The sequence below is a fragment of the Ceratotherium simum genome, chromosome 5 (assembly GCF_057802395.1).
Source record: "Ceratotherium simum simum isolate JZ-2026a chromosome 5, ASM5780239v1, whole genome shotgun sequence".
NCBI classification, from domain to species: domain Eukaryota; kingdom Metazoa; phylum Chordata; class Mammalia; order Perissodactyla; family Rhinocerotidae; genus Ceratotherium; species Ceratotherium simum.
The window spans coordinates 74953371-74967062 of NC_141904.1; the positions used below are offsets into that span (position 1 = coordinate 74953371).

Here is a 13692-nt window from a genome sequence, read left to right on the forward strand (position 1 = left end):
TTCTAGGCTTACATTTGATTGATGGTTTCGTTGGAAGTAGAATTCTAGATTGGAAATCATTATTCTTCAGAAATTTGGAGACGTTACTCTGCTCTGAAAGCTGAAACCATTTTGATTTTTGATCTGTTGTTTCTGACATCCTTTCTCTCTCTCTCTGTGTCTGTCTGCCTAGAAGTTTGTTTTTCCCAGGGTTCCACACCTGTATGATGATGGGCCATGGTGTAAATCTATTTTCAGCCTTTATACTGGGCATTTGGTGCACTTTGTCCCTCTGGAAACTCATATTTCTTGGTCCTGGAGTATCTTCCTGAATAATTTAATAATTTACTCCATTCCTTTTTCTGAAATGCCTGTTATGTAACAGATTTCCTAAACCGGTACTCTAGTTTATGTGTGTATGTATGTATGTATGTATCTATTTATCTGTGTATGTAGTTTATTATATTTTTTATATATATATATTTAGATAGATATAGTTTATATGCATGTATATAGGTGCTATGTATATTTTTTGTTTGTTTTTCTCTTCCTCCTAGTATTCATTTTATAGCTTTTTTGCTCTACCTTTTGGGAGATTTTCTCACCTTTATCTTCTAGAACTTCTATTGAATTTTTGTTTTTGCTATTTTAAAAAAATTTCTAGGTGTCCTTTTATTTTCTGACTGTTCCTTTATGTAATATGTTGCTCTTTTTCTCTCTCTTTCTGAAAATATTGCTGATAGTTTTTATTTTTTCTGGTTTATTTTTCTTGCATGGTCTCTGTTGTCCCAAACTGCTTTCTTCTCTTTCTTTGTTTTAATCCTTATCATTTATTAAGAGGTGTACAAAGAGACTTTGTGAATCTTAGTTGTCTGCTCATATTTAAGAGTGGGACACTAGAAATCTTATAGAAAACTCTGATCTAGTGTGGGGGCTTAATAATCCTATTGGACTTTACGCAAAGATGATCCGGCTGGAATATTTTCTTGGGAAACTCTTAAGGACACTATATTTAGATCTTTTCTCTTAGGCTCATCAGATCCCTAGGACAGCTGTCCTCTACCTCCCACTCCTGGTGTGTTGCCTGGAGAGAAAAGGCCCAGCAGCTAGCATTCTTGGAGCTAAATGAGGTTGGATCTCAACACTCACTATGTACATGTTCCTTATTTCTCCTTTTTTTCAGTAGGATTCCCCCACCCTCAACTGAGTTTAGTGAACGGTAGGTCAGAGACCCTTTTTTCATATCCTCTGGGAAGCATAATTTTCTAGTTTTCTGCTGATATGGGAAATCACTCTAGCGATCAAATAGCTTCCTATTCATAAAGACTTAAAGGAGGGGTTGACTTGCTAAATAAATTTTCTTCTCTGTTTTCCCCACTGCCAGCATAGGATTGAGCTTTATGGTAAGTCGGTTAGAAATCGTTCATCTTCATTCCAGTTTCTTAAATTATGTCTCCCCTTTTGATCTCTGTTTTAGTGGATTTATATCTTAGGAAAAATTTCTTTTGGCAGCATTTGTTAGAAATTTAATAAGAACAGAAAATAAACACTGTTTAGTCTGTTATCTTCATCAAGATATTGTACATCCTGTTTTTTACTGTGATGCTATTTTTCTCTAATACTAATTAGAAAAAGTCAAGCTTTAGCTATTTCTTGTTTAAACAAAATTTATTAAGTAATCAAGAAAGCACAATTTGGGAGATAATGGGTCATGAACTCAAATCTTCCACTTGTGTACTAGATAAGATTCCTTCTCACGTTCAGGGATGTCACTCCAACAGTTCTCTGTCTCTCTCTCTGTCTCTCTGCCTCTCTCTCTCTTCCTCACTCTGTCTCTTTCATCTTTATTATCCCCTCTAATGCATCATTCCCACCAGCGTACTTGCATATTGTTACTCTTATCATTAAAAAAAAAATCCTTTTCTGACCCTGCCTCCCCTTCAACTACTGCCATATTTGATGGTTCTCCTTTATAGCAAAACTCTTTTGAAAGTTGTCTGTATGAGCTTGCTTTGTCCAATCCTTCTGGTCAACTCTGTTTTGAACTGATACAACCAGGCTTTTTCCCTACCATTTCACCAAAACTGCTCTTAACAAGGTGACTCGTAACCTCCATGTTGTTAAATCCAGTGGTCAGTTCTCGGTCTTCATCGTACTTAACCTGTCAGACTGTTAATTACATCCTTCTTGAAACACGTTCCTTATTTAGCTGCCAGGACATCATATTTGTCAAGTTTTTCTTTTACATCTTGAGTCACTCCTTTTCAATTTCCTTTGCTGGTTCCTCTTAATCTCACCAATTTCCTAAATTTGGAGTGTGCCAGGAATTTGTCCTTGAATTCGTTCTCTGCTATATCTATTGCCACTCGCTTGGTATTTCGTCATTTTAAATACTATCTATAAGCTAATTCCCAAACTGATACACTTAGCTCAAATATCTACCTTAACCCAAAATCCAACTGCCAGCTTTTCATCTCTGCTTACCAATTTGCTATATCCTAATAGTGACTTCCTAATTCTTACTCCTAAGACTTGCTTGTACTTCAGTCTTTCACACTATATTAATGACACTTTATGCTGACAGTTGCTCAGGCCAAGTCCTTGTAGTCCTTTTTACTCTTTTCTTTCTTTCAAATCCATATCCAATTGTCCAAAAAATGGCCTCAGAGTCAAGATACAGAATCTAACCACTTCCCGCCACTTTCATTACCAAACTTTAGTTTAACCACGCTCATCTCTTTCCCAGAGTCTTGCTCTAGCACAGAGGCGCTCAACCAAGTTGATTTTGCCTCCCAGGGGACATTTGGCAATGCGTGGAGATATTTTTAGTCGTCACAATTGAAAGATCTACTGACATCTAGTGGGAAGAGGCCAAGGATGCTGCCAGATATCCTATAATGTGCAGCACAACCTCCCTACCTCATCCTGAATCCACCCATACATGCATGCAACAAAAAATTATCTGGCCCCAAGTGTTAATAATGTTGAGGTTGAGAAAGCCACCCATAGCCTCCAAAGTATTTGCCTTGATTCCATCTTTGTCTCCCTTCAAGGAGCTAAAATGTTTCTATTAAAATGTAGATGAGATTTTTTGCCTCTTATGATGGAAATCCTCTAATGGTTCCTCAGTTAAGTGTTGTTTCATTTACTCAGCATTTATACTTATGTACACCTGGAAGAAGATAAGGGTTCAATACTAATTAAATGGTCTTGAAGAAAAGATTGAATAGGCAATTAGTATATTTCTATGTTAAGGGTTTCTACTTCTGTCCAAAGTAATACTCACTTCTTTCTCCAACTGACATCAATTATCTTACTGTTCAAGCTATTACCTAAAAACCTGCTGATAAATGGCCTAAATATTTCCAACTCCACACACAGCCTATTATTAGTTAATAATATTAGAGAAACTTCTGTCCTGACTAGTTGAAGTAGCTGTATCACACCAACATCACACCAATATCAACCAGAAATATTGTTAAAATCTTTTAAAAATAATTAAAAATAGCAGTTTGAAGGAATTATGACAATAACCTAGGTGTTTGTAACATGAAGGACAATATTCTGGAGAAAAGCACAGATAGGTGAGCCCAACACTCCCAAGTGTTTTTCTCCTCCAGAAATTTGTCAATTCCTAAGCAGTACGAATCAGGAATACAGGAAACCAAATATAAAGGGGAAAATATCTCAAGCAGAAATTTTGGTAGTCTCACAGTGCAAGGAAGATGAAAATTGGGGCTCAAAATAAGTCAAATAGAACGAGATCCACTAAACTGCTCAATCTTGAATCGAGACACCTAAAGAACTATGTCATAGTAATAAAAACAGAACAAAATTGACCAGTACTTACAATGACTGAGATTCAGACCCAATTCATATCAATTCCTGACTGCATTCTGCTCTTTTTCAATTGCTTGCTTGAAAAAGTAAATCTTCTTGGGAAAAATATAACAAAATAAAAACATTCGCATTTTGATCTACAATGCCTGCATTCAATAAAATGTTACCAGGAATAGCTGGAGCCAGGACCAAATGACCAAAACCCTGAGGAAAATCAGACAATAGCAATGGGGCACAGCTGATAGGGATATGGAAGCTTTTAGACAAGGGCTTTTAAATAATTGTGATTATGCTTAAAAAGTAGACGACAAGATGGAAATTTTCAGTACAGAAATGGCATGTATTAAAAATCAATTGGAAGTTCTAGAACTGAAAAATACTAGGCTACAATTAAGAACAAAATAGAATGATTTAATAGCAGATTAAAGATAGCAGAGAAGATAAGTAAAGGAGAGGATGTGTGAATAGAAAATATCCAGACTGCAATATGGACAGAAAATGCAATGGGAAAGACAAAAAAGAACGTAAGGAACATATTGGATATGGTGAATAGTGCTAACATATGTGAAATTGTATTTCCAAAAGGAGCTGAGAGGGCAGCAAGAAAATGAGGAATGAGTAATATTTGAAGAAATATTTGCCAGAGATTTTAAAAAACTGAAAATGACAGCAACCATCCTGTTCATGAAATTATATGAGTCTTAATTAGGATAAATACAAAGAAAAGTTTAAATAAGCACATAGTAGTGAAACCAAAGGAAAAAAAAATAATCCTTATTAAATAAAATACATTCTCTTCAAAAGAACAACAATAAGACTGGCAGTAGATATAGCTGCAGAAATAAGGGAATCCAGAAGACAATGGAATGGTCTTTTTAATGGGCTGAAAGACAATATCAATAAGAATTCTATTCCCAACACAAATATCGTCCCAAACGAAGATAAAATAGAAATGCTTTCACACAAACAATACCTCAGAGAACCCATCACTCTCAAATCTGCACTACAAGAAATGCCAACGAAGTTCCCACAGTTAGAAGGAATATGATCCAAGATGGAAGCACATAAATGGAAGAAGAAATTAAGAGCAATGGAAAAAGTTAATATGTTAATAGGTGACTAATTCGAGATTTTGAGGAATTAGGGAGGACCAAATTTTAAAAGTATTTATTTCTAGTCTTCACAAGTTAACTAGTGAGAAAAAATATCAGCGAATTATTTCACCTGTTTGAAGTGCTCTTTATACACTAGTTTCCTTTATATTGGTATCTTAGCAACATTTCCTCTAATAACATAGACAAATGATGGCAGATTCACATATTTGTGCAGAGGGAGAAAGGTTTGGTGATTTTTCTTACACATTTGTCCATCTTTTGAGATGAATTGATAACTTCAGAATCACCTGAGCAGTTATTATTCTGAACAGTGACACTGAAAGATTATCACAGATGGGGATTCCAAAGGAATTGAAAGTACAAAAGAAATAAACAAATAAAAAGTGACCAAAATAATATTTTCTGAAAGGTCAGGAAAGACCAATTACATATTGGATTGCCATCCCCTGAGTTCTAAAAGTGTAATTAGGGATCATGTTATGTAGTAGTGTGCCTAGCCTTTGATACAAGGCACAAGTCCCATTTGTGTTTAGAGAAATCATGTAAATAATTCTGACAAAAGTTTTGATGTTAATTTTCATGTCTCCTGAGGGAGGTGCTTGTAGCTAAAGATGTATTCTGGAAACGTCATTGTCTATTATATAATGTGAATTTGAGTAAGGGTACTCATCCAAAGCGATATATTTTATTAGATTTAATATAGATTAAAACATATATTTCTGTATATTTTATTAAACTTTGCCTTATACTTCTAAGAATAGCATTGTTAGATCAAATGGTTTTCATATGATTTGTATCTCACTGAAATAGATCGAAAATGGTAAATATTAGAATTCTGTAATTTTATGCACTCTTCCTGAATGTTTATCATTCGTCTTTAGGAAAATCTTCAAAAAGTGGTCACTCCTCTTCAGCTTAGAAGCCGAACGGGAAAGATGCCTCCCTATTCTGTATATAAATATTCACTACCCCTATCATTTTCTTTCTGTCTGCCTTGTATTATTATTGAAAATCACAAACACACAGAAAAGCAGAGAAAATAGTATAAGGAACTCTCCTGTACTCATCAGTCAGGGTTGATAATCAGCTCATACCCAACTTTGTTTCATCCATACCCTCATCTACTTCCCCAACATCCACCCGAATATCTAGAAGCAAATTACAAACATCATAATTTCATCTGTAAGTATTTCAGAGTGTGTCTTTAAAGGATAAGGGAATCTTTTTTTTAATACAACGATAAAAGCAGTTTTCTTATCTCAAATAATTAACAATTATTTCTAAATTATTCAGAGTTTAGATTTATGTGATTGTCTCATAAATATGTATTTATATATGTATATGTATTTTAAATAAATACACAGACACGCACACATGTATACGTATATGTATATGTGTGCATGTGTTAATCCTCTTCAGCCAAGAAAGTCATATTTCCAAACATTGTTTCTCAGAATCCCTTATATTCCAAGATTAAGGATTAAGTGTTACATGGATTAAAAATGTTCCATATCTAGTAAGTACAGGAAATCTATAATTAAATAAACTTTAAAAAGTTTATTTAATCCAGGAATTCTCAGCGCTTTTAATATGCTAAAATGTACTATGCTGCTCTAAAATAGATATAGTATGCAGAATTAATTGCAGTTAAATAACTTTGGAAGTCTATCTTGTTGTTTTTGAAGCATTACTAACCAATAACATTTTACTGATCCAAAGCATTAGAAACCTTTTGACAATATATTTTTCGTAGCTTGGATTTTTCTTAAATAGAAATTTCAGGTTCATATTTCAAAACCTGAGGCAATAGTTCTTTTTCTTTTTCTTTTTCTTTTTTTTTTTTGTGAGGAAGATCAGCCCTGAGCTAACATCCATGCCAATCCTCCTCTTTTTGCTGAGGAAGACCGGCCCTGAGCTACCATGGCGATAGTTCTTAAAGCCTGGTCCTGGACTGAATACATCAAAATCAACTGAAGAAGCAATCTGTTAAAAATCCATATTCTAGGTTCCCCCTACAGACCTACTCAATCAGTATTTCTGGTGGAAGCAGAGAAATTTACATTGTGACTATGTTCTCCAGTAAAATTCATGCTAAAATTTTTAAACTACGGGACTAGAATTTCTACAAACACTTAAGGAATATGCACGAAGAGTAAAATTATATGAAATGAAAAGGAATAACTATACTTCTATTTTGTTCCAGAGAAAGAGGCTTAAAGAATTTCAAAGTTTCACAGATAATAGAGGCTAGCATGGTCAACTTTCCTCCTATTTAATTTCTTATAATTGAGGCCTTAATGATCTCATTTACTCGTAAATACCAAGAAGTGTTTCAATATTAATAGTGAGCCTTGTGTTATTGCAACTACCCGGCTGGTATATATGCACTCCTAGGAAAGGAGTAGACTAGGTATGTGTGTACACATCCCTCCACTCCCTGAGAGTGATTTGAATGGCTTGAAAAACATCTCTCTCATGTTAGTTTCATAAGAAGTTAAAGTGTATGCAAAGGAGGAGTCTGCACTTGCTAATGGACTAAAGCATAGTCCTTGTTCTTTCCCTAAAATAGCATCAAAGATTTTGTATGTTTCTGCTGCTGGAGAACCACTTTCCCTTTCTCTGCAAGTGTGATTTTGTCTCTGTGGGGCATTCACTTTGAGTTCTGAGCTGGAGCTGCATGTGGTTGCTGAAGCAAACTCCTGAGAGTAGCAATCTGTGGCCTTGTGGCTGTTAGAGAGCCACCTACACAGGATTAGGACAGGCCTGCAGTGGTGTGGGGAGAGGATACAGTAGTTATAAGTATTCTTGTCCATGCACCCCCTCACCCACACAGGAGGTACTCAGGAGGGAAGCTGTGCTCAGATTATCATGCATCCTCCTTTTTTTGGATAACAAGTCTGCCCACAGAGAGGCTTTTTAAATATAATCCATTTTTTCACCCTACAGATACTGGGATGTCTTTATACCATTCCTTCTACTTCATACTTCCAAAGCTTCCCATTTTCTTTCAGCAAAAAATCCCTGCATTTCTTAACATAGCATCCAGAACTGGCTTCATCAGCGTGCAATCCAGTCACACAGTGTCCCGTGCTGAGAAACGCCCCATGTTTGGTCTAATCCTCCACTGTCGCTGTATTGAAATTCTTAATCATTTTGTCTCTGAACTTGTTCTTTGTAAGTGAAGTCTAATTGGACAGTGGAACATGCACACGAGCAGGGGAGATATGCTGGGTGACAGCACATGCATGTATTTATGGTTTAGCAGCAGCAGCCCGTGTACACACAGGCTCAGGCCTCTGCACCAAGCAGGCAGTGTTCATGCATAACAGCCAGTGCCGTGCACACCCGCATGCCTCATGGCAGTCGGGAGTGCTGAAGCCCTCAGGAGGTGGGCACATCAAGACCTGGGCCCAGATTGGTGGAGCTGATGGTGGCAGCAGCCGCAGAAACTTCAGTGGGTGGCAGCAAGGGTGGCAGGAGAACAAGAGACTCAGAAAGCAGTCAGTGCCAGAATCCAGTGTGAGAGGTCAGCTTGTCCATCTGTCCCCAGAGGATGTCCACATGACATTTGCAGAAATATTAACTCTTCCGCCTGAGCACCAGGACAGGAACTGTCGGTGCTCAGACAGTAAACTTGGTCAGTAAAGTATTACAAATAAAAGCCTGCACATGGGTGTTGCAATAAGGCATGTCACAGAGTTATTCAAATTCTCCAAAGAGTTTAGTATACATGGTTTTGAAAATCTGTGCAACGTTGCAAAGCTAATATCCAGAGGCTTAAAAATAGAAATTAAATTTAAAGATTATCGCATTCAACAGAAAAGAACACTATTTTCATATGAAACTTCAGGTGAACTAATTATTAACGCATGTTTCCTTGTAGTTAAAGATACTGCAATAGAAGGTATAAAGAGGCATTTTGGATTATACACAAATCAGTAAGCCACTTTCAGCTTCTTGTACAACCTCCACAAGTTACAGGATATGTCAGGAGAACATTAAAGTTCCATTTTTTAAATTTACATTTAAATTTTAGATCAGACTTAACACAAAACGGATTTGTATGAAGAGTTAACTCTTTTTAGAAAAAATTGTTCCGTGAGAATCATCAGCTCTAGATGTTCCAAAATATATATTTCAAAGTAATTTATCAGAAATTTATTCCAATGTTGTCACAACCTATAAAATATTCTTAACAATTCTGTGACAGTTGTACCAGCAGAAAGATCCTTTGCAAGGTCGAAAATTATCAAAAAGTATTTGTGATTTTGAATTGGCCATGAATGACTGACACCAATTACATCAAGTGAAAATGAAATTGCTTAAAACATACATTCTGATGATCTAATAAATAAATTTGCAGAAAAGTGAGAAACATCTTATGATAATCAAAATGTAACTTTAATAAAATATTATTCAATTTATTATGTAAAATTGACACCAAAAATATATCTTTTGCAGTTTGTAAGTTTATGTTGTTACTCATGTGTCACTATTACCCTATTACATTTTGTAAGCAATACAATATTTTTAAAGCAAAATGCTTTATGTTTAGCACATTTAGTAGAACTTCTTTCTCTATTTTTCAAACAAGGCACCGCACACGTTCATTTCCTACTGTGACCTGCAAATTATGTAGCTGGCCCCAAAGACATGTAAGGCTTACGTGTTGACTACTGTCACCCAGCTTCATATTCCCCAATTTCACTTCTATATTACTCTCTAATACTAGGCTTTCCAGCAAAATGAATCCCTGCATCTACAACCAAGTTTCTTCTTCACACGGATTCTTTATAAATGCTCTTGCCTGCATAAGGAATACAATTATTTCTCCTGACCTATTATCTTTACCTACCTAACTCCCATTTGCCTTTTATTCTCAGCTAAAACAACTCTCTCTCAATAAACTGACCCCTCATAATTCACCATTTTAATAGAATCATTTACTTCTAATATATGGCACTTATCACGGCTATAACTATATATTCCTTAATATGATTTGATTAACGTTACCTTCCCTTTTTAGACTTAAATATCTGTGAAGGCAGGCATCATATTATTTTTATTTGTTATTTTTTTTCCCTCTCCTTCCATTGTTTTTCCAATACTTAGCAGACAGCTGGAATTTAGTACGTGCTTGGTAAATATTAGTTAATAAATGAATTAACAGGTGAGAACATGTAAACATTATAAATTATAATATAAATATTTCTTATTCATAAAGTTTTAGTCATTATTACTGTACTACCAATGAGCTATGTAGATAGAGAATGATTTGTCTATTTTTGCCACTTTGTGGTGCCATAAATGGAAGGAGTGACTGTCATTTTTAATGTTTGAAATTACTTTAATTACATGATCTAAAACTTTAAATCAGAGCAGTTTTGCTCTACCAACGCATCCAATTAGCCAACTCATCCTCCCGTAAATGTAAATAAGACATTAATGATATATTTTTTCAGAGAAACTACAAGAAGAAAAATACTTTCTCTAGTGCTAAAAAGTTTCCTTGAAACCCTGGTTATCGTTTATCCTTACTTTGGGAGAGAGATGTGAAGAAGTCTTGTAATTAAGAGTGGACTTAGTCCACAAAATCATTCTTCAAACTTCTCCCCAGAAATAATTAGAATAAAAAGTGTATGCATCTAATATAACAAGGGAAAGAGTATTGTTAAAATTGAAAACACACACATATCTTATGTAGACTGAGTTCCATTTTCTCCATTATATTCAGAAATATAATGTGTGCTTTTATTTTTCCATGGCTTTTTTTTAAATCAATGTGTACCTTAAAACTTAAGATTATTAATTCCTACTTTCTACTCCCAAAGCTTTGTTAAGAAAACAATTGGAATTTTTAAAATGTTAGAATAGTACTTAAACATTCTATCAATAAAATGCAGTGGCATGCTAATCCAACTGAACATATAAATTCAATCTCAATGATAGCTTGGTTTCTTGAGCAGCATGAAGAAGCCAGAAGGAAAATAAATCTTTTAGCCTATCTCCTAGAGGGTTAAACTGTATTTTATGAATGATTTTCAGAGGAGATTTCCCAGGGTCCCCATTTCAGTGTTCATATTGCTTTTTATTGACGTACAATTGACACACAACATTGGATTTGTTTTAGGTGTACAACATAGTGATTTGACATTTATATACATTATGAAATTATCACCCTGATAAGACTAATAACCATCTATTGTAACACAAATTTATTACAATATTGGTGACTATATTCCCTATGCTGAACATCACATCCCTGTGATTTATTTACTTTATAACTGGAAGTTTGTACCTCTTAATCCTCTTCACCTAATTTGCCCATCCTCCCAGCCCCGCCCTGGCAACCACCAATTTCTTCCCTGTACCTATGAGTCTTTCTGTTTTGTTTTGTTTTGTTTGTTTGTTTGTTTTGTTTTTTTAGATTTCACATATAAATGAAATCATATGGTATTCTTCTTTCTCTGACTTATTTCACTTAGCTTAGTACCCTCTAGATGCATCCATAATGTCGTGAATGGCAGGATTTCATTCTTTTTTATGACTGAGTAATATTCCTATATATCTATAGGTATACATATATACACACACACACACACACACACACACACCAATATATATATGTTCTTTATTCATTCATCTATCGATGGACACTTGAAGTTGCTTCCATGTCTTGACTATTGTAAATAATACTGCAATGAACATAGGGGTGCATATATCTTTTCAAATTAGTGTTTTCATTGGCTCATTTCACTGTTTCATACTTCTTTACGTACAAAATTTCACTGTTTTTTTTTTGTTTATTTGTTTTTTGGTGAGGAAGATTGGCTCTTAGCTAACATTTGTTGCCAATCTTCCTCTTTTTGTTTGAGGAAGATTGTCCCTGAGCTAACATCTGTGCCAATCTTCCTCTATTTTATATGTGGGATGCCACCACAGCATGGCTTAATGAGCAGTGTGTGGGTCCGCTCCCGGGATCTGACCCAGAGAACCCTGGACAACCCTAACCACTACACCACTAGGCTGGCCCCAAAATTTCACTGTTTTGAAACTTCTCCATGTACAATACTTTTTCACTATAATTTGCCCAAACTGCTAATTCCTAAATGTAAATTCCTTGAAACATATTTTATTTTGGTTAAGTTAATACATATCTAAAACCAATGTATATCCAATGGCTTTTTTATGGTTACTGAGTTGCCCTTTTGGTCAATTCTTAGCACTCTATAATGGAAACTATTGATTTTATCATTAAAAAAGCAGTCAAAAATGGTCTATCACTATGAGTCTCTTTTAATCAGAAAAACATAGGATTCTTAAACCAGCTGGAAGACATTTAGAATTGTCCTTTGAAATTTTGGTCAATGAAATGCTAGGATTTGTAGAGCAAAGGTTGAAGTTGAGACTGATATTTCTATGGAGTAGGTTTTTATGATAGATGTATAATCCTAACATTGCAAAACCCAGATGAAAAAGGAAAAATGTACATTTTTCTTATTCATGTTGCATCTTTAGCTAACATGGAAAATTATTATCACAACTGTGTCAGAAACAGAATAAATATGTTGTATTCACACTTGTAAATATAAGCTTATGATATGAATCTCTATATAAACTATTGTAGTTAGGATCTTAGGGACGTAGTTTGTCTCATAGTATATGAAACTAACATAGACTATTTAGGGCTATAACCAATGTGTATATTGTAATATTGTGGCAGGAATTTCAAAATAAAAAAATAATAAAAATGGTGTGGTGTATCCTCTATGTATAGAATGCTGTCATTTGAGGTTCACGGTTTTCTATAAACTATTCATGTTTTATATAAAAAATGAATAAAACTATGTCTTTAATTTTTGACTAATAATAAGCTACACTAATTAATGCAGAAATATTTGAAAAAAGGGGACAAAATTTTTCATATTAAATATAGTAGAACTCCAAGTGATATTTATACAATTTCAAATAATTGCAAAACCATTCAAAATATGTATTTTATAGCCACATGCCAGCATGTTATAAGTTTTTGCAATAATATTTTTTCTCAACAGAGAGAACTGTTTTTACCATTCCACCTTCCAAAATGGATGTTACGGTTGGCGAGAGTATAGTCCTACCCTGCCAGGTGTCCCATGACCCCTCCGTTGAAGTTGTGTTTGTATGGTCTTTCAATGGAGATGTCATAGACTTAAAAAAAGGAGTGGCTCATTTTGAAAGGATTGGAGGAGTAAGTTGCTAAAATTTTTAAGTGCTTAATAAAATTTATCAAGTCTTTTACATAAATCAAAATCTTTCATAATTCTTCTTCACATCTTGATTTGCATGGATCATCACTCTCTGTCTATGAAGCTGCATCTGTTTTTGTTTTGTTTTATGCCTTTCATAGAAATGCTTGTGTTCTAAATGCACTTAAAGGGAATAATAAAAGAGATCAGGGCCGGCCCCGTGGCTTAGCGGTTAAGTGCATGTGCTCCACTACTGGCGGCCCGGGTTCGGATCACCTGGGCACACACGACATACTGCTTCTCCGGCCATGCTGAGGCCACGTCCCACATACAGCAACTAGAAGGATGTGCAGCTATGACATACAACTATCTACTGAGGCTTTGGGGAGAAAGAGGGAAAAAAAGGAGGAGGATGAGCAATAGATGTTAGCTCAGAGCCGGTCTCCCTCAGCAAAAAGAGGAGGATTAGCACGGATGTTAGCCCAGGGCTGATCTTCCTCACAAAAAATAAATAAATAAATAAAAGAGAT

At 35.0% G+C, this 13692-nt stretch overlaps 1 protein-coding gene across 1 annotated transcript in view; it reads left to right on the top strand.

The window, feature by feature from the left end:
- The window catches only part of CNTN6 (contactin 6), a 290271-nt gene that overhangs the window by 244609 nt on the left and 31970 nt on the right, over window positions 1-13692 (top strand). The window contains 1 exon segment of the mRNA XM_087431359.1: window positions 12989-13164. Within this exon segment, the coding sequence (XP_087287485.1) occupies window positions 12989-13164 (176 nt within the window).